The sequence below is a fragment of the Macaca nemestrina genome, chromosome 14 (assembly GCF_043159975.1).
Source record: "Macaca nemestrina isolate mMacNem1 chromosome 14, mMacNem.hap1, whole genome shotgun sequence".
Classification (NCBI taxonomy): Eukaryota; Metazoa; Chordata; class Mammalia; order Primates; family Cercopithecidae; genus Macaca; species Macaca nemestrina.
The window spans coordinates 110,603,706-110,621,849 of record NC_092138.1 but is presented as its reverse complement, the minus strand read 5'-3'; the positions used below and the strand labels follow the sequence as shown (position 1 = coordinate 110,621,849).

General features: G+C 51.3%; 1 protein-coding gene across 1 annotated transcript in view; it reads right to left on the bottom strand.

Moving 5' to 3' along the window:
• Positions 1–17,935, bottom strand: part of LOC105463984 (outer dense fiber of sperm tails 2) — a 46,510-nt gene extending 28,575 nt beyond the window's left edge. Inside the window, 7 exon segments of the mRNA XM_071078413.1 lie at positions 128–257; positions 1,978–2,138; positions 4,509–4,679; positions 12,325–12,450; positions 12,726–12,842; positions 13,736–13,826; positions 17,772–17,935. Coding sequence (XP_070934514.1) covers positions 128–257; positions 1,978–2,138; positions 4,509–4,679; positions 12,325–12,450; positions 12,726–12,842; positions 13,736–13,826; positions 17,772–17,935 — 960 coding nt within the window.
• Between the last annotated feature and the right edge of the window lie 209 nt (positions 17,936–18,144).

Sequence of the window (18,144 nt, the reverse complement as noted above, 5' to 3'; positions counted from 1 at the left end):
GCATGCCCTCCCCCAGCCTAAAGATGTCATAAAGTCTGCCTGATGACGCGTAAAGACCCTGCCCAGCCTGCAGCTGCCCCCTCCCTGGGCCAGTTCCATGGCTGGGGTCCTCCCACCTGCCACCTACCGTTTTCAGCTTCCCGATGGTATCCTTCAAGGCCATGACCTGCTTGGCAGCCGCAGCCCCATCCATTTCGGCCTCCACCAGCTTGGACATGAGGCACTCCTTCTCCTGTTGTAGGTGTTTCTTCTGAAGTCTGGGGCCAGAAAGACAGGGCTCTGTGAGCCCTCCCAGGCCCCCGCATGCCCAGAGCTCCAAGGCTTGCCTCACAATGCCCTAGGGGGCTCACCTCTGGTCAGGGAAAAGTGGGGGAGGGGGCAGGGACAGCCCTTCTGGCCTGGGTGGCCTTCAGAAAGGAGCAGGGCCAGAAGTTACATCTGCCTAGGCACCAGACCAGGGCCTCCACACCAGGAGACATTAACTACCTGTGGCCTTCTTTCTCTCAAACAGCCACCAGTGTCACGCCTCCTACCCACCATCTTCAGATATGCTTTTGAGCCCTTCTACCTCTTCTCTACACTGGAGCCAAAGCTAGTCAGGCCGGCCGGGCGCGGTGGCTCAAGCCTGTAATCCCAGCACTTTGGGAGGCCGAGGCGGGCAGATCACAAGGTCAGGAGATCGAGACCACAGTGAAACCCCGTCTCTACTAAAAATACAAAAAATTAGCCGGGCGCGGTGGCGGGCGCCTGTAGTCCTAGCTACTCAGGAGGCTGAGGCAGGAGAATGGCGTGAACCCAGGAGGCGGAGCTTGCAGTGAGCCGAGATCGCGCCACTGCACTCCAGCCTGGGCAACAGGGTGAGACTCCGTCTCAAAAAAAAAAAAAAAAAAAAAAAGCTAGTCAGGCCACCTCCCTGCTTTTAAAACCTTTCTGTGGCTGTAGGCTGGGTACAGTGGCTAACGCCTGTAATCCCAGCACTTTGGGAAGCCGAGGTGGGCAGTTCACTTGAGATCAGGTGTTATAGATAGCCGCCTGGCCAACAGGTGAAACCCCATCTCTACTAAAAATACAAAAGTTAGCCAGGCATGGTAGTGGGCACCTGTAATTCCAGCTACTTGGGAGGCTGAGGCAGGAGGATTGCTTTAGTCAAGGAGGTGGAGACTGCAGTGAGCCAAGATCACACCACTGCACTCTAGCCTGGATGACAGAGTGAGACTCCATCTCAAAAATTTTGAGACACCTCCCAGGATCAAGCAATTCTCCTGCCTCAGCCTCCCGAGTAGCTAGGATTATAGGCACCCGCCACCAAGCCCAGCTAATTTTTTGTAATTTTAGTAGAGACGGGGTTTCGCCATGTTGGCCAGGCTGGTCTTGAACTCCTGACCTCGTGATTCACCTGCCTTGGCCTCCCAAAGGGCTGGGATTACAGGCGTGAGCCACCGCGCCTGGCTAAATAACTAACTAAAATAAATCCTTTCCATGGCTTCCAAATGCCCTCAATGGAAATGCCTCCAAGTGGCTGCTGAGAGCTGACCCCCTGCCAACCTGTGTGGCCCCCTGATCCTCTGCCCACCCACTCTGGCCTGCTTTCCATTTCTCAGCTACAAATACCTTCCCACCTTGGGGCCTTCGCCTAAGAAGTTCCCACTGAGTAGCGTGCTTTCTTCCCCAGCACCCACCTGCCGAACACTTAACCATCCTGCAGGACGCCCCTTAAATATCACTCGTTCCAGAAAGAGTTCCCTGCTACCCAGCCCCACACCGCAATCCACAGGGTCCTCCCTTTCCCTCATAGTACAAATCATAAGCACAATCAGGTAATTAACTGTAATTAACTGTGTGACTGTTGAACAGGCTCCAGGGCACAGGCACAGTGCCTATGCCCACCCCCTCCGTTGCTTTCCATTATTGCCCAGCGCTCAGGGCAGCCTAGCAGGGAGGAATAGATCAGCGGGGGCAGGGCAGGCGCCGCCTTACATGGTGTAGTCCTTCTCCTCCTTCATGCGCTCGATGTTGTGCCTCAGCACCGTGTTCTCATGTTCAGTCTCGGCCAGTTCATGGGCCACCTCCTCCAGCTCTTCCTTTCGCTCCTCCAGGAACCTTTTGGCCATCTGGCGCTCACCCTTCTGCATTTTGACCTGTGCAGGGGGACCCAGGCAGGAGCCACTGAGGGGAGGTCCTTCCTCTATGCCACATTGCTAAGCTTAATGCACTGGACGAAAATAAGGCCCTGGCCGGGCATGGTAGCTCACGCCTGTAATCCCAGCACTTTGGGAGGCCAAGGTGGGTGGATCACTTGAGGTCAGGAGTTCAAGACCAGCCCGAGCAACATGGTGAAACCCTGTCTCTACTAAAAATTAGCCAGATGTGGTGGCGCGTGCCTATGATCCCAGCTACTCTGGAAGCTGAGGCAGGATGGAATCACCTGAACCTGGGAGCCAGAGGTTGCAGTGAGCCGAGATCGTGCCCACTGCACTCCAGCCTGGGCGACAAGAGCGAGACTCCCTCTCAAAAATAAATTAAATTAATTAATTAATTAATTAATTAAATAAGGGGCCCTCCAATTGAGAACTACACAGGCTGCGTGCCAGGGCCTTATGGGTGCAATCTCAGTTAACTGACATGAAGACTGACTCTCCTGGGATTCACCTGCCTTGGCCTCCCAAAGGGCTGGGATTACAGGTGTGAGCCACCGCGCCTGGCTAAATAAATTAACTAAAATAAATCCTTTCCATAGCTTCCAAATGCCCTCAATGGAAATGCCTCAAAGTGGCTGCAATGCTGATTCTCTTTTTGTAGACGAGGAAGCTCAGTAGAGAGAGCCCCAGTGACTTGTGGGTTGGGAACGAAGCCAGGTTGCAAACCGTGGTTTGGCTGGCACACCATAGGAGGAGAGACATCACAACAAGGCTCCTGCACTTTGAGTTATAGGGGAAGACGGGCTTTTTTGTTTTTTCTTTTGAGATAGGGTCTCGCTCTGTCATCCAGGCTGGAGTGCAGTGGCACGATCTCAGCTCACTGCAACCTCCGCCTCCCAGGTTCAACAGATTCTCGTGCCTTAGCCTCCCAAGTAGCTAAGATTACTGGCGTGTGCCAACATGCCCAGCAAATTTCTGTATTTTTAGTAGAGACGGGTTTCACCACGTTGGCCAGGCTGGTCTTGAACTCCTAACCTCAAGTGATCTGCCCTCCTCAGTCTTCCAAAGTACTGGGATTATAGGCGTGAGCCACCGCACCCGGCCAAGAAGGGCCTATTGCCAGGCAGCCTGCCCTAGGTTCTCCAGGTTTTCTGGACCTCAAGTACCGGGTGGAGGATGAAAGACACAGGTTGTGTTAGCAGTGAAGACATATGTTGAGACAGCAATCCAAGCCCAAGGCCTGGATTTTAATGACAACTCTGCCAACTTCCTAGTTGGGGACCTTGGACTTCCAGGTTCTATTTCCAATTTCATTGCCACATCCCACCCCAAGAGACAGCACAGCAACTGAGGACACACTTCCTTGGCCTCTTTGGGGCTTTGTTTTTGTTAATTTTTTTTTTTTTTTTTTTTTTTTTGAGACAGAGTCTCTGTTGCCCAGGTTAAGTGCAATTGTGCGTCTTGGCTCACTGCAATCTGGCTTCTGGGTTCGAGCGATTCTACCACCTCAGCCTCCTGAGTAGCTGAGATTACAGGAACACGCCACCATGCCCGCTAACTTTTGTTTGTATTTTTAGTAGAGATGGGGTTTCACCATGTTGGTCAGGCTGGTCTTGAATTCCTGACCTCAGGTGATCCACCTGCCTCAGCCACCCAAAGTGCTGGGATTACAGGCGTGAGCCACCACGCCCAGCCTGTTTTTGTTAAACTTTATATAAAGTGGAAGGCATAGGCCCTAGTTTCCCAGGTGTTTCATCTCTATAATGAAGACAAAACCACCACTGGCTTCACATGCTGTTTTAAAAAGTCAGATCAGGCCGGGCGCGGTGGCTCAAGCCTGTAATCCCAGCATTTTGGGAGGCCGAGACGGGCGGATCACGAGGTCAGGAGATCGAGACCATCCTGGCTAACACGGTGAAACCCCTCTCTACTAAAAAATACAAAAAAGTAGCCGGGTGAGGTGGCGGGCGCCTGTAGTCCCAGCTACTCGGGAGGCTGAGGCAGGAGAATGGCGTAAACCTGGGAGGCGGAGCTTGCAGTGAGCTGAGATCCGGCCACTGCACCCCAGCCTGGGCGGCAGAGCAAGACTCCGTCTCAAAAAAAAAAAAAAAAAAAAAAAAAAGTCAGATCAGACCACCCATGTAGAGCACCAGGACAGCTACATGCTCAATAGAGAGGGCCCTTGTTGGTGGGATGGGATCCCATGCTGCCCCAGCTACCTCCCCGGGCAGGCACCTGAAGCCCAGGACAACCCTGCAGAGGAGATCAGAAGGCCTGCAGAGGCAGGCTGAGGGACCAGGCAGGAAATCCACCTGGGTGCTCCTGCACATCCTCAGGGTACTAGCTATCCCAGCCCCCTACCTCCCTCACCTCAGACTTGAGACAACCAACCGCATTCATTAGACTATCAATCTTCTTATCATAACGGTTCATTTTACAGTGACCTGAGTCATCATCTTCTGTAGAGAGGTCACTTAACCGCATCACTGAGACCAGCTTTTCTGAAGATGGTGGCGTGATCTCCAGGCAATGAGGTGGATTCTGATGTAGAAGAGGGAGAAACAAATGAACTCAGAGGGCAGAACCTTGACCATGAGTTCCACCACTGGAGGCTTATTTACTGATTAGACGGGAAAAGCTGTAACAGCTAACTTGGGGGCCCCAGGAAGAACCATACTCTGAACCCTCGTGATGGAACATTACCTATCCATGTTTAAATGATGGTGTTGGAGAATTCCCAACATCAAAATTAAAAGTTTGGGTTACAATGTTATGTTTAAAATAAAGAACATAGGCTGGATATCCTGTAAAGTCAGTATTTTGGTAGGCCAAGGCGGGAAGCCAAAACCAGCCTCAGCAACATAGCGAGAACTTGTCTCTACAAAAGTAAAAAACATTAGCTGGCGCTGGGCACAGTGGCTCACACCTGCAATCCCAGCGCTTTGGGAGGCCAAGGCGGGTGGATGACCAGAGGTCAGGAGTTCGAGACCAGCCTGACCAACATGGTGAAACCCCGTCTCTACTAAAATACAAAATTAGCCAGACATGGTGGTGCATGCCTGTAATCTCAGCTACTCAGGAGGCTGAGGCTGGAGAATCGCTTGAAACCGGGAGGTGGAGGTTGCAGTGAACCGAGATCGCGCCATTGCACTCCAACCTGGGCAACAAGAACGAAACTCCATCTCAAAAAAAAAAAATCAGGTGGGTGTAGTGGTGCATGCCTGTGGTCCCAACTACTCAGGAGGCTGAGGCAGGGGATTCCTTGAGTCCAGGAGTTCAAGACTGCAGTGAGCTATGATAGCACCACTGCATGCCAGCCTGGGTGACAGAGAGAAACCCTGTCTCTAACAATGACAAGACTAATAAAGAAATGATATAACAAATCAGCAAAAATATTAATACCCAAAGTTGGCAAAAGTTTAGGGCAATACTTTTTTTTATACCTAGAATAGAAATGAAATATGTCAAAAGTCTTTTAAATGAATATGAATACCTGATAGTGGATTAGTTACAAAGGTACATTAATCTGCTGAAAAGGTATTTTAGAAACAAGTGGGTAAATTTGAAAAAGGACCAGATATTGTATGATATCAAGAAATGCTCTTAGGAGTAATCATTGTTATTTTGATGATATAGAAAAATATTATAAATGCACATGGTACAATACCTGGAAAATACTTTTTTAAATACGTCAGTATAAAAAAATATTTTAGCTTTGGGAGGCCGAGGCGGGTGGATCAGGAGGTCAAGAGATCGAGACCATCCTGGCCAACATGGTGAAACCCCATCTCTACTAAAAATACAAAAATTAGCTGGGCGTGGCGGCGCGCACCTGTAATCCCAGCTACTTGGAAGGCTGAGGCAGGAGAATCGCTTGAACCTGGGAGGCGGAGGTTGCAGTGAGCCAAGATTGCACCACTGCACTCCAGCCTGGCAACAGAGCGAGACTCCATCTCAAGAAAAAAATAAAAATAAAAATAATTAAAAAAATATTTTAGGGGCCAGGCACAGTGCACACCTGTAATCCCAGCACTTTGGGAGGCTGAGGCGGGCGGATGACGCCCGAGCTGCGCATGGTAGCAGGCACCTGTAGTCCCAGCTTTTTAAATATTTTTAAAAATATTTTTAAATGCATGTATGCTTCAGGAAACTTTATGCAAAGCTGTAAACACTTTTTTTTTTTTTTTTTGAGACAGGGTCTCACTCCATCACCTAGGCTGGAGTACAGTGATGCGATCTCGGCTCACTGCAACCTCCGCCTCCCAGGTTCAAGCGATTCTCCTGCCTCAGCCTCCCGACTAGCTGGGATTGCAGGTGCCTTCCACCATGCCCGGCTGATTTTTGTATTTTTAGTAGAGATGGGGTTTCACCATGTTGGCCAGGCTGTTCTCGAACTCCTGACCTCAAGTGATCTGCCTGTTTCAGTCTCTCAAAGTGCTGGGATTACAGGAGTGAGCCACCGTGCCTGGCCATATATTGCTTTTTTTTTTTTGCTTTTTTTTTTTTTTTGGAGACAGAGTTTTGCTCTTGTTGCCCAGGCTAGAGTGCAATGGCACAATCTTGGCTCACTGCAAACTCTGCCTCCTGGGTTCATCAAGCGATTCTCCTGCCTCAGCCTCCCAAGTGGCTGGGATTACAGGTACCCACCACCATACCCAGATAATTTTTGTATTTTTAGTAGAGGTTGGGTTTCACCATGTTGGCCAGGCTGGTCTTGAACGCCTGATAAGCCCACCTCGGCCTCCCAAAGTGCTGGGATTTCAGGTATGAGCCACCACATCCAGCTATATATATATATTGCTTTTAGAAGAAAAGAAGTTACTTTTAATACTTAAAAGGACAAAAATAGGAAAATGTATAAACAGTGATGTGCCACGTAACATTTCAGTCAGCAATGGACGCATATATGACAGTGATCCCAAAATACCGTATTTTTACCGTATATGACAGTGGTCCCAAAACACTGTATTTTTACCGTACCTTTTCTATATTTACTATGTTTCAATATGTAAATACTTACCATTGTGTTACAGTTGCCTACAGTATTCTGTATGGCATCATGCTGCAGAGGTCTGCAGCCTAGGAGCAATAGGCTACACCACACAGCCCAGGTGTGGAGCAGGCTCTAGCAATCTCAGTTTGTGTAAGTACACTCTATGATGTTTGCACAATGATGAAAGTGCCTAACAACACGTTTCTCAGAATATATCCCCATTGTTTTTTTTTTTTTTTTTTTTTAGAAGGACTCTCGCTCTGTCGCCCAGGCTGGAGTGCAGTGGCCGGATCTCAGCTCACTGCAAGCTCCGCCTCCCGGGTTCCCGCCATTCTCCTGCCTCAGCCTCCCGAGTAGCTGGGAGTTTACAGGCGCCGCCACCTCGCCCGGCTAATTTTTTGTGTTTTTAGTAGAGACGGGGTTTCGCTGTGTTAGCCAGGATGGTCTCGATCTCCTGACCTTGTGATCCGCCCGTCTCGGCCTCCCAAAGTGCTGGGATTACAGGCTTGAGCCACCGCGCCCGGCCATCCCCATTGTTAATTGATACATGACTATTTTTTAAAATGACAAAAAATACATATATAGGAGACAGTGTGACTAGTTACTCCTTGTGATTGGGAGGCAGTGACATAGATAAAAGCCAGGGGCAGCTTCTAGGATGCTGGGTGATCATTACACAGGTAACTTCAGTTTGTGAAAATTCATGGAGCAATACACTTCTGATGGGTGTACGTCCCTGCACTTTTCCATTTTTTTTTTTTTTTTGAGATGGGGTCTCACTCTGTCAACCAGCCTGGAGTGCAGTAGCACAATTTTGGTTCACTGCAACCTCCGCCTCCCAGGATCAAGCGATCCTTACACCTCAGCCTCCCAAGTAGCTGGGACCACAGGCGCACACCACCACACCAGACTCATTTTTTGTATTTTTGGTAGACGTATGGTTCATCACATTGTCTAAGCTGGTCTCCAACTCCTGAGCTCAGGTGAACCGCCTGCCTCAGCCTCCCAAAGTGCTGGGATTACAGGCGTGAGACACCAGGCCCGGCCCATCCCCTTTTCATTTTTCCTTTTTTTTTTTTTTTTTTTTTTGAGATGGAGACTCACTTTGTTGCCCAGGCTACAGTGCAGGGGCGTGATCCTGGCTCCCTGCAACCTCCGCCTCATAGGCTCAAGCGATTCTCCTGCCTCAGCCTTCTGTGCAGCTGGGATTAGTGGCGCTGACCACCACGCGAGGGTAAATTTTGTATTTTTAGTAGAGACGGGGTTTCGCCATGTTGGCTAGGCTGGTCTCGAACTCCTGACCTCAGGTGATCTGCCTGCCTCGGCCTCCCAAAGTGCTGGGATTACAGGAGTGAGCCATTGCTCCCGGGCCTGTACTTTTCAACAAGAAGTTTTTGAAACTTAACAGCAGCCAGATTTGAGTAGAACTTTTTTTTTTTTTTTGAGATGGAGTCTCGCTCTGTTGCCAGGCTGGAGTGCAGTGGCGCAATCTCAGCTCAGTGTAACCTCTGCCTAAAGAGTTCAAGCAGTTCTCCTGCCTCAGCCTCCCAAGTGGCTGGGACTACAGGCACATGCCACCATGCCCAGCTACTTTTTGTATTTTTAGTTGAGATGGGGTTTCACCATGTTGGCCAGGATGGTCTCAGTCTCTTGACCTCATGATTTGCCTGCCTTGGCCTCCCACAGTGCTGGGATTACAAATGTGAGCCACCACGCCCGGCTGATCACTTTTAGTAACAGAGGCAAGAAAAAAACCTAGACCTTCTTTCTTCCAAAGATGATCTTATATTCCAGGAGTTGTAAGATATCAAACAAGAACCCCACATGCATACAGCAGCTTTTGGTCTTCATTTCCGTATCTTCCCCAAACTTCCACCTCCAGGGGCTGTTCACCTTCCGTCCATGATGGACAGGGTTGAGTTAGGGCCTCTCAGGGTCACAGGAAGCCACTTGAAAATAGAAAGGGGCAGACAGACCCAAGAATGAAAGCAGAAAAGACAGCTACTGTTTCAGCTGCCGAGAGAACCTGGGCAGGCCACCTCTCTGGGACCTTCCATCTCTAGGATTTGGGGCTGGAAGTGGCATTATGCTTTCCAGAGGGGATTATTACCCCTAGCAATCCATGTCAACAGGAAAATTTTTCATAGCAGCATCTCTGTGATGTGTACTTTGAAAACTACCAAGGAGGCCAGGCACAGTGGTTCACGCCTATAATCCCAGCACTTTAGGAGGCCAAGGCGAGCAGATCACTTGACATCAGGAGTTCAAGACCAGCCTGGCAAACATGGTGAAACCCCATCTCTACAAAAAATACAAAAACTAGCTGGGTGTGGTAGTGCATGCCTGAGTCCCAGCTAACTCAGGAGGCTGAGGCAGGAGAATCACTTGAACCCGGGAGATGGAGGTTGCAGTGAGCCAAGATCATGTCACTGCACTCTAGCCTGGGCAACAGAACAAGACTCTGTCTCAAAAAAACAAAAACAGAAAAACAAAAACTACCAAGGCTTTTTACTTTTTTAAAAGGCATTTTTGGGCCGGGCACAATGGCTCACGCCTGTAATCCCAGCACTTTGGGAGGCCGAGGCAGGCGGATCACCGGGTCAGGAGATCGAGACCATCCTGGCTAACATGGTGAAACCCCATCTCTACTAAAAATACAAAAAATTAGCCTGGTGTGGTGGCGGGCACCTGTAGTCCCAGCTACTCAGAAGGCTGAGGCAGGAGAATGGCGTGAACCTGGGAGATGGAGCTTGTAGTGAACCGAGATCACACCACTGCACTCCAGCCTGGGCGACAAAGCGAGACTCTGTCTCAGAAAAAAAAAAAAAAAGAGAAAAGAAAAATTAGCTGGGCATGGTGGCGCACACCTGTAGTCCCAGTTACTCAGGAGGCTGAGGCAGAAGAATCGCTTGAACCTGGGAAGTAGAGGTTGCAGTGAGCCGAGTTCATGCCACTGCACACCAGACTGGAAGACAGAGCAAGGCTCTGTCTCAAAAAAAAAAAAGAAGGCATTTTTGGCTGTGCGTGGTGGTGGCTCACGCCTGTAATCCCAGCACTCTGGGAGGCTAAGGTGGGCGGGTTACTTGAGGTCAGGAGTTCGAGACCAGCCTGGCCAACATAGCAAAACCCTGTCTCTACTAAAAATACAAAAATTAGCCAGGTGTGGTGATGCATGCCTGTAATCCCAACAACTCAGGAGGCTGAGGCAGGAGAATCGCTTGTACCCAGGAGGTAGAGATCGCGCCACTGCACTCCAGCCTGGGTGACAAAATGAGACTCTGTCTCAAAAAGTAAATAAATAAATAAAAACAAAGTATTAAACCTTGCCATACCTCAGAGGCAATCACTGCTTACCACTACTTGCATATTCTCCCAGAAAACGTTCTGTACATATAAATATATGTGTTTATACATGGACACAGACGCCCCTTTTCTTCACAAATAAGGCCGGCCAAATGTTATATGTTGTGCATCTCCATGCTTCATTATCATGCATAAATACCTGTCTCAATCTTTTTGTTCCTGAGACAGGGTCCTGTTCTGTAACCCAGGCTGCAGTGCAGTGGCATAATCACAGCATACTGAAGTCTCAGCCTCCCCACCCCAAGTAACTAGGAGGACTACAGGTGCGTGCCACCACACTCAGCTAATTTTTTATCTTTTGTAGAGGCAGAATCTCGTCGTGTTGCCCAGGCTGGTCTTGAACTCCTAGGCTCAAGTGATCCTCCTGCCCTGGCCTCCCAAAGTGCTGAGATCACAGGTATAAGCCACGGCAACCAGCCTCTACCTCAGTCTTTGCACGGCTGCATGGTATTCCATTGTATGGATGTATCATATTTCTCTTTTGTTTGAGACAGGGTCTCACTGTGTCACACAGGCTATGCAGTGGCATGATCATGGCTCACTGGAGCCTTAACCTCCAGTTAAGTGATCCTCCCACCTCAGCCTTCTGAGTAGCTGGAACTATAAGTGCATGCCACCACGCCCAACTAATTTTTTTATTTTTTGTAGAGATAGGATCTCACTATGTTGCCCAGGCTGATCTCAAAACTCCTGGGCCCAAGCGATCCTCCCTCCTGGGCCTCCTAAAAGTGTTGGGATTACAGGCGTGAGCCCACCACACCCAGTCGGATGTATTATAATTTAACCAACACTCTCCTGATGGACATTTAGGTTGCTTCCAATTTTTCTGTTACAAATGACGCTATAGCAAAAAATCTACAAAAAATCCCTGTACTTGTAATCCCAGCACTTTGGGAGGCTGAGGCAGGCAGATCATGAGGTCAGGAGATCGAGACCATCCTGGCTAACACAGTGAAAACCTGTCTCTACTACAAAAAAAAAAATCAGGCCAGGCGCGGTGGCTCACGCCTGTAATCCCAGCACTTTGGGAGGCCGAGACGGGCGGATCACGAGGTCAGGAGATCGAGACCATCCTGGCTAACATGGTGAAACCCCGTCTCTACTAAAAAATACAAAAAACTAGCCGGGCGAGGTGGCGGGCGCCTATAGTCCCAGCTACTCGGGAGGCTGAGGCAGGAGAATGGCGTGAACCTGGGAGGCGGAGCTTGCAGTGAGCTGAGATCCGGCCACTGCACTCCAGCCTGGGTGACAGAGCGAGACTCCGTCTCAAAAAAAAAAAAAAAAATTAGCCGGGCGTGGTGGTGGGTGCCTGTAGTCCCAGCTACTCGGGAGGCTGAGGCAGGAGAATCACTTGAACCTGGGAGGCGGAGGTTGCAGTGAGCCAAGATCATGCCACTGCATTCCAGCCTCGGCAACAGAGCAAGGCTCTGTCTCGAAAAAAAAAAAGAAAGAAAGAAAGAAAAGAAAAGACAAGACAAGACATGACATGTGATGTGGCTCCTCACATGCAAAGCAGAGAGGCTAAGAGCACTGCCTCTAGAAAGAATCTTAACTCCAGCTCTGCTACCTTCTCTGTGACTCTGGGAAAATCACTGCTCTCTGAGGCCTGGTTCCTCATCTCTGCACTGGGACCGCAGGACTTCCCACACAGCAGTGTCATAAGAACTCAAGAAGATTATTCACACAGTTTCAGGGTTTAGCAAGGCCCTCAGTAAATGGGGTCTGCTAGGACATTCCAGTAGCTACAGCTGACCCTGAATCATACCGAGGCTGAGGCCTGCTAGGATCTGAGCAGTCCGAGAAGAAAAGCCTGGGCAAGGGTGAGCCTACCTCCCACTTGCATCCCACGGGCCGGGCAGATGATTTTCCAGGGGGCATCCAAGGTACCTTGGTTTTCACCCGGACACTCCGCCGCACATTCACAGTGTCCCCTTTCATTCCTCGCTTGTGAGATTTCTGTGGAAAGGGACAAATCCAGGGTCACTTCCACACCCAGCTGGCCATGGTGCCATGCTAGTGACATCCCTCTCCAACTGGCAGAGTTCCTCTTCTGACTAATGTTACTGCTGCTGCTCCTGGATGACAGGCCTGCCTACCTTCTAACCAGGAAACCGGCCTCCGAAAGAGTGTGTTTGTCTCCCAAACCTTTGGAGTCACAGTGCGAGGAGGCTGGGCTTAGCAGGATCACCCAGATCCACAGCTGCTACCTCACCCCACTGGCATGCTCCTACCTGGCTGCTGGTCGCTGATGGTTTCGGGAGTTTTTTTATGTGGACGTGGACAGGGGTGTTCTCATCCACGTGAACATGTAAGGGGGGAGTTGAAGAGCGGTCCTTCATGGTTGGCTTCTGGCAGGTGGGGGAGGACAACACAAAAATGGTTGATCTGTGGATGAGTAAACTGGGCATAAAAACGGAGCTCACAGCCTCTGGGGGCCACCAAAAAGCCTAGCCAGCAAGCGAGCAGGACAGCTACCAACTACTGGCATGCAGGCAGGCAGCAAGGCGGGAGTATCATTCAGCAGGTTCCTGCAGAGATTCCAGCAGAAGACCACCAGGGAGATTCTGGTCCACTCAAGAGAGGGTCTGCAAGACCCACTCGTTCTAGAACAGATCCCAGACGCAGGCCCCAGGGTCCTCAGGGCTGGATCTCCTCTAAACCTGCTGGAATGCACAGCTCCTCCTTGGATTTAGTGAAGCACAGCGGAAAGCAGGTGGATCCTTCTACACAGTGATCTCAAGTGGGCATGCAGATTGGCGTGGGAAACACACAAAATGCTCAGGGTGCAGAATAAATCAGACAGCAGGCAGACCAAAGACCATGAAAACAGAAAGCTGGAGGAAATCCTAAGGATGAGAAGGTTGTCTAGATTCTAAAGAAAACATGAGCAAGGCAGAACCGCAGCTACAAACCCCTCAACCACCACCAGCTCTTATCCTTCCCCCCATTCTTTAAACTTTTTTTTTCTCGTCTTTTTCTTTTCCTTTCTTTATTTTAAAAATCTCAAGATTTTAGGATTTGGCTGGAAGAATACGTCTAAGACAATTTCCTCACACCCGGCAGCCTTACCACAGACAAAAATGATCGTAATTAAAAATCAGCAGGCTATGCATAACAGCACCTAGCAGAGCAACTGGGCGACGATGGTGCCCAGCAGGGTAAGGCATCTCCTGGAAATGGTGTGCAGAAGCATTTTTAGCAGGGTGACCAAAGAGGGCTGCTACGTGAGTGCATCACCTACCGTTACAGTTACACTGGGTGCGCCACAAGGTGCTCTCAAGACCTTTTTCTGCGTGAGACTCGTTACTCCGTTCTTCCCACACGATGGAAACCTGCACCCAGGCACAAGAACCAGATTGTAAGCAGAAAACTAGGGCTCTCTTATGTTTTAGATTTCATGAAATTGTACACTGACTATGGTAGCTAACATGTTCAAGGCTAGGAAAACCAGCGTGGAATTCCTTGACTCCCCTGAGATGAGCACCAGATGTGCATGAGAGCCCAGCAGTGGGATGGAAATAGGGTGACGGGCATTTGCAAGCTGGACTTGTAACATATCGTCACATCACATGTATTATGACCCTTACTGAAAAGCCAGGCTGACAGCCTGTCAGATGACAAAAAGCAAGCAGCACATGAACACAGCCAAGGTGCTGGTTTGGCTGAGGGTAGAAGCACCCAGGACAGTACCTGGAGCAGAAGCGGCCCTGGAGAAAGATGGAGTGAGTGAATGACAAAAATAGAGCATTAGTGGCCACAAGCCACGGCTCATGCCTGTAATTCCAACACTTTTGGAGGCCAAGGCAGGCAGATTGCTTGAGCCCAGGAGTTTGAGACCAGCCTGGGCAACATGGCAAGACCCCATCTCTACAAAACATACAAAAATTAGCTGGGCGTGGTGGCACGTGTCTATAGTCCCAGCTACTTGGGAGGCTGAGGTGGGAGAATCACTTAAGCCTGGGAGGTGGAAGCTGCAGTAAGCCACGACCGCGCCACTGCACTCCAGCCTAGGTGGCAGAGGGAGATCCTGTTTCAAAACAACAACAAAAAAGAAAAAGAATTTTTTTCAAAAAGCATTAGGCTCAGGCACGAGAAGTCACTGTAACGCACACTCATCAAATTAAGGCTCAAATAGTCCCCTAAGAGAATAAAAAAGCATCTGTTTCCCAAAATATTCCACTTCCCATCCTTTAAGCTCCTAAGCAGCAGGGGATTTTTTTTTTAATGCCATGTGTAATTCACATTGCTTACACATATACTGTACAGCCCCATCACCAGATCTGCAAAGACAGAAAAAAAAAAAAAAAAAAACAGAGAGAGCAAAAGTTTAAAAGTTTAATTTGCTCCAAAAATCTTTCAGCAGTACATCCAAGAACTCCAGGACTTGGAATTACCATCTGATCCATCTCACTGCCCTTTTTGTTTTTGTTTTTGTTTTGAGATGGAGTCTCACTCTGTCGCCCAGGATGGAGTGCGGTGGCCCAATCTTTGCTCACTGCAAGCTCCGCCTCCCAGGTTCAAGCAATTCTCCAGTTCTCCTGCCCCAGCCTCCTAAGTAGCTGGGATTACAGGCGTGTGCCACCATGCCCAGCAAATTTTTTATATTTCTAGTAGAGACAGGGTTTCACCATGTTGGTCAGGCTGGTCTTGAACTCCTGACTTCAGGTGATTCGCCCACCTCGGCCTCTCAAAGTGCTAGGATTGCACAGGCATGAGCCACCGCACCTGGCCCCCAAAGTGGGGAGAGATCAGAGAGGCTGAGCAACCAGGGGGTGGCGGGGAGGGTGGGGCAGAGACGGGGCGGTCCCAAATTATCATCCTGCCCTCTCTACAAGTACTTGAGGAAAATAATGCAATATCAAAATGCAAGGAAAAAATACTTGAGCACTGTAGTATGCGTTTTGCTGTATGTGTATTACATCCTGATTTTAAAAAGAGGCAATGGCCAGGCGTGGTGGCTCAAGCCTGTAATCCCAGTACTTTGGGAGGCCGAGACGGGCGGATCTCCAGGTCAGGAGATCGAGACCATCCTCGCTAACACGGTGAAACCCCGTCTCTACTAAAAAATACAAAAAAACTAGCCGGTTGGCCGGGCGCGGTGGCTCAAGCCTGTAATCCCAGCACTTTGGGAGGCCGAGGTGGGCGGATCACAAGGTCAGGAGATCGAGACCACAGTGAAACCCCGTCTCTACTAAAAAAAAATACAAAAAATTAGCCGGGCGCGGTGGCGGGCGCCTGTAGTCTCAGCTACTCAGGAGGCTGAGGCAGGAGAATGGCGGGAACCCGGGAGGCAGAGCTTGCAGTGAGCCGAGATCGCGCCACTGCACTCCAGCCTGGGCAACAGCGTGAGACTCCGTCTCAAAAAAAAAAAAAAAAAAAAAAAAAAAAAAAAAAAAAAAAAAACTAGCCGGGCGAGGTGGCGGGCGCCTGTAGTCCCAGCTACTCGGGAGGCTGAGGCAGGAGAATGGCATAAACCTGGGAGGCGGAGCTTGCAGTGAACTGAGATCCAGCCACTGCACTCCAGCCTGGGCGACAGAGCGAGACTCTTGTCTCAAAAAAAAAAAAAAAAAAAGAGGGAATATGTATATATATACAGAGAGAGAGACAGAGAGAGCGCTCTACTGATCCTTTAGCCAAGGAATACCAAAACTGAGAAGACAGGCTTTTTTCCCTCATCATTCAGAACATTGTTCACATAAAGCCAACAGTTTTGGGAAATCTCTCAGTGGGTTTCCTGTCAAACCACCTGGATTCCATCATCTTGCTAACTGCCACATCCACCTCCGACATGTTATTTACACCTCAACTCCCTTCAAAAAGGCTCTGAACCTAGTACTCTATGAAGACAACAAGAGTGACCCTGTTTGCTTCCAGGAAGCTGTGACATTTGGGGAGGGAAGGAGCCAGGGAGGTAGAGCTGAGATTGTGTATACATTTCGTTCCCCCTTCCCTTTAAAAATGATTTTTAAATGTTTTGGTCCAGACTTTCAGCAAACACAATGAGGAAGCTGGAAGCCTCAGGCGAGCCTGCCCTGGGGGACCCCTGGCCACCTTTCCCTGCCCTCGGGCGCAGGCGCCTCCCACATCGGCAGTACCTGGGGGAGCCGCCTGAGGATGAGGCAGACATGGCTAGGCATCAAAGCCGCAAAGGTGGGCAATTGGGTCAGCAGGCTCTGCTCAGGGGGACCCAGAGGGGCGGGCTTGTCAATGAGCCTCTCAAGGGGCCCGGCATCAAACGTCCTCTCTGAGGGGAGAAGGGTGGAAGCTTTGGGGTTGGCAGTTGGATGAAAACTTGGGAGGCGCTCCTCTACTGTCCAAGTCGCACAGCAACTGTCCTGCCAAAGTAGGGGGAGATAGGAGAGGCTGAGCGACCTGGGGGCAGAGGGGAGGAAGGGGAGGGGACGGGGCAGAACGGCCAGGGAAAAGTACCACCGCGCCCGGGCCCCACGCGGAGGACGGCCGGTGGCTACCGGGGGAAACCTGAGGCGCCGGCGGACGTGCGGAGAGGGCAAGTGAGAACCGCTCGGCCCCAAGTGGGCCCCAAGTGGGCCCCAGAGGGCCGGAACCGCGCAGGGAGCAGCGGGGATGCTGGGGCGGGGTCGGACAACTGTCTCCTAGGAGAAGGGGCGTTCCCGGAAGAACAGGTGCCCGAGAGGACCAATAGTGTTTGAAAGAGGGAGGCGCGGAGCCCGGGCGCCCTGCCGCGAGGGAAAACCGAACAACCGAGTTCTAAGCAGGTTAGACATCGGGCTGGGAGGGGGCGGGCGGGACCCCCGCGGGCGAGGGCCCTGGCGACCCGGAGACGGTGCCCGGGGGACAGCGCTGCCTACGGAGGGCCGGCAAGTGACTGCCGTGTGGAGGCCCGCGGAGAGGACGAGGCAGTCGGGGCGAGGCCGCCGGCGGGCAGCAGAGCGAGGGACAGCCTCTGTCGGCGGAGAGAAGAGACGGCCACCCACCAGCAGGCAGGAGGATACCGGTTTCTGCCCATAGAGAGAAAGGTGAAGCCCTGCCCGCAGGCGGCAGAAGAGGGGCAGAGCCCCGCGGTAGCCAGGAGAGGAAGGAGGCGGCCGGCCGCCCGTTAGCGGGAGGAGGAGAGGTCCCGTGCCGGTGGGCGTGGCGGGGGCCCAGGTTCTGACAGGAGGGGGACGAGCGCGACGCGGCGGGGAACGCAGGACCCGACGGCCCCGCGGGGCCGACAGCGCCGGGGGTACGAAGGCGACGGTCTCGCCCGCGGTGCCCCGGAGCGCGCTGGATCCCGCCTGCCGGCGGCCTCTCACCAGGAGCGACACGGCTGAGCCCAGAAACGCCGCCTTATGAAGTCGTTGAAGTCGGAGGCCAGGGTCGTGCCATGGAGACGCCGCGGCGGATGCAGTCTGGCTCTGGCGGCGGCTCCTCCCGGCTTCCGCCTCCTTTTCCGACACCCGGTCGGCAGCTCGCCCATTGGCCAGTTCAAACCCCCCCGGGAGCTGCTTGGGCTTCGCCATCGAGGCCCAGCCCCTAGCGTCACAGAGATGCCCCGCCCCGCCAGAAGCACCGCCCACTTCCGGGCCAAGCGTCCCGTCACCAAGGAGACGTGCGACCCGTCCAGCAGGCCTGGCCTGGTCTCGCCCCCAATTCAAGGGCTTTCCCGCTCGGCCCTGTTTCCCCTGC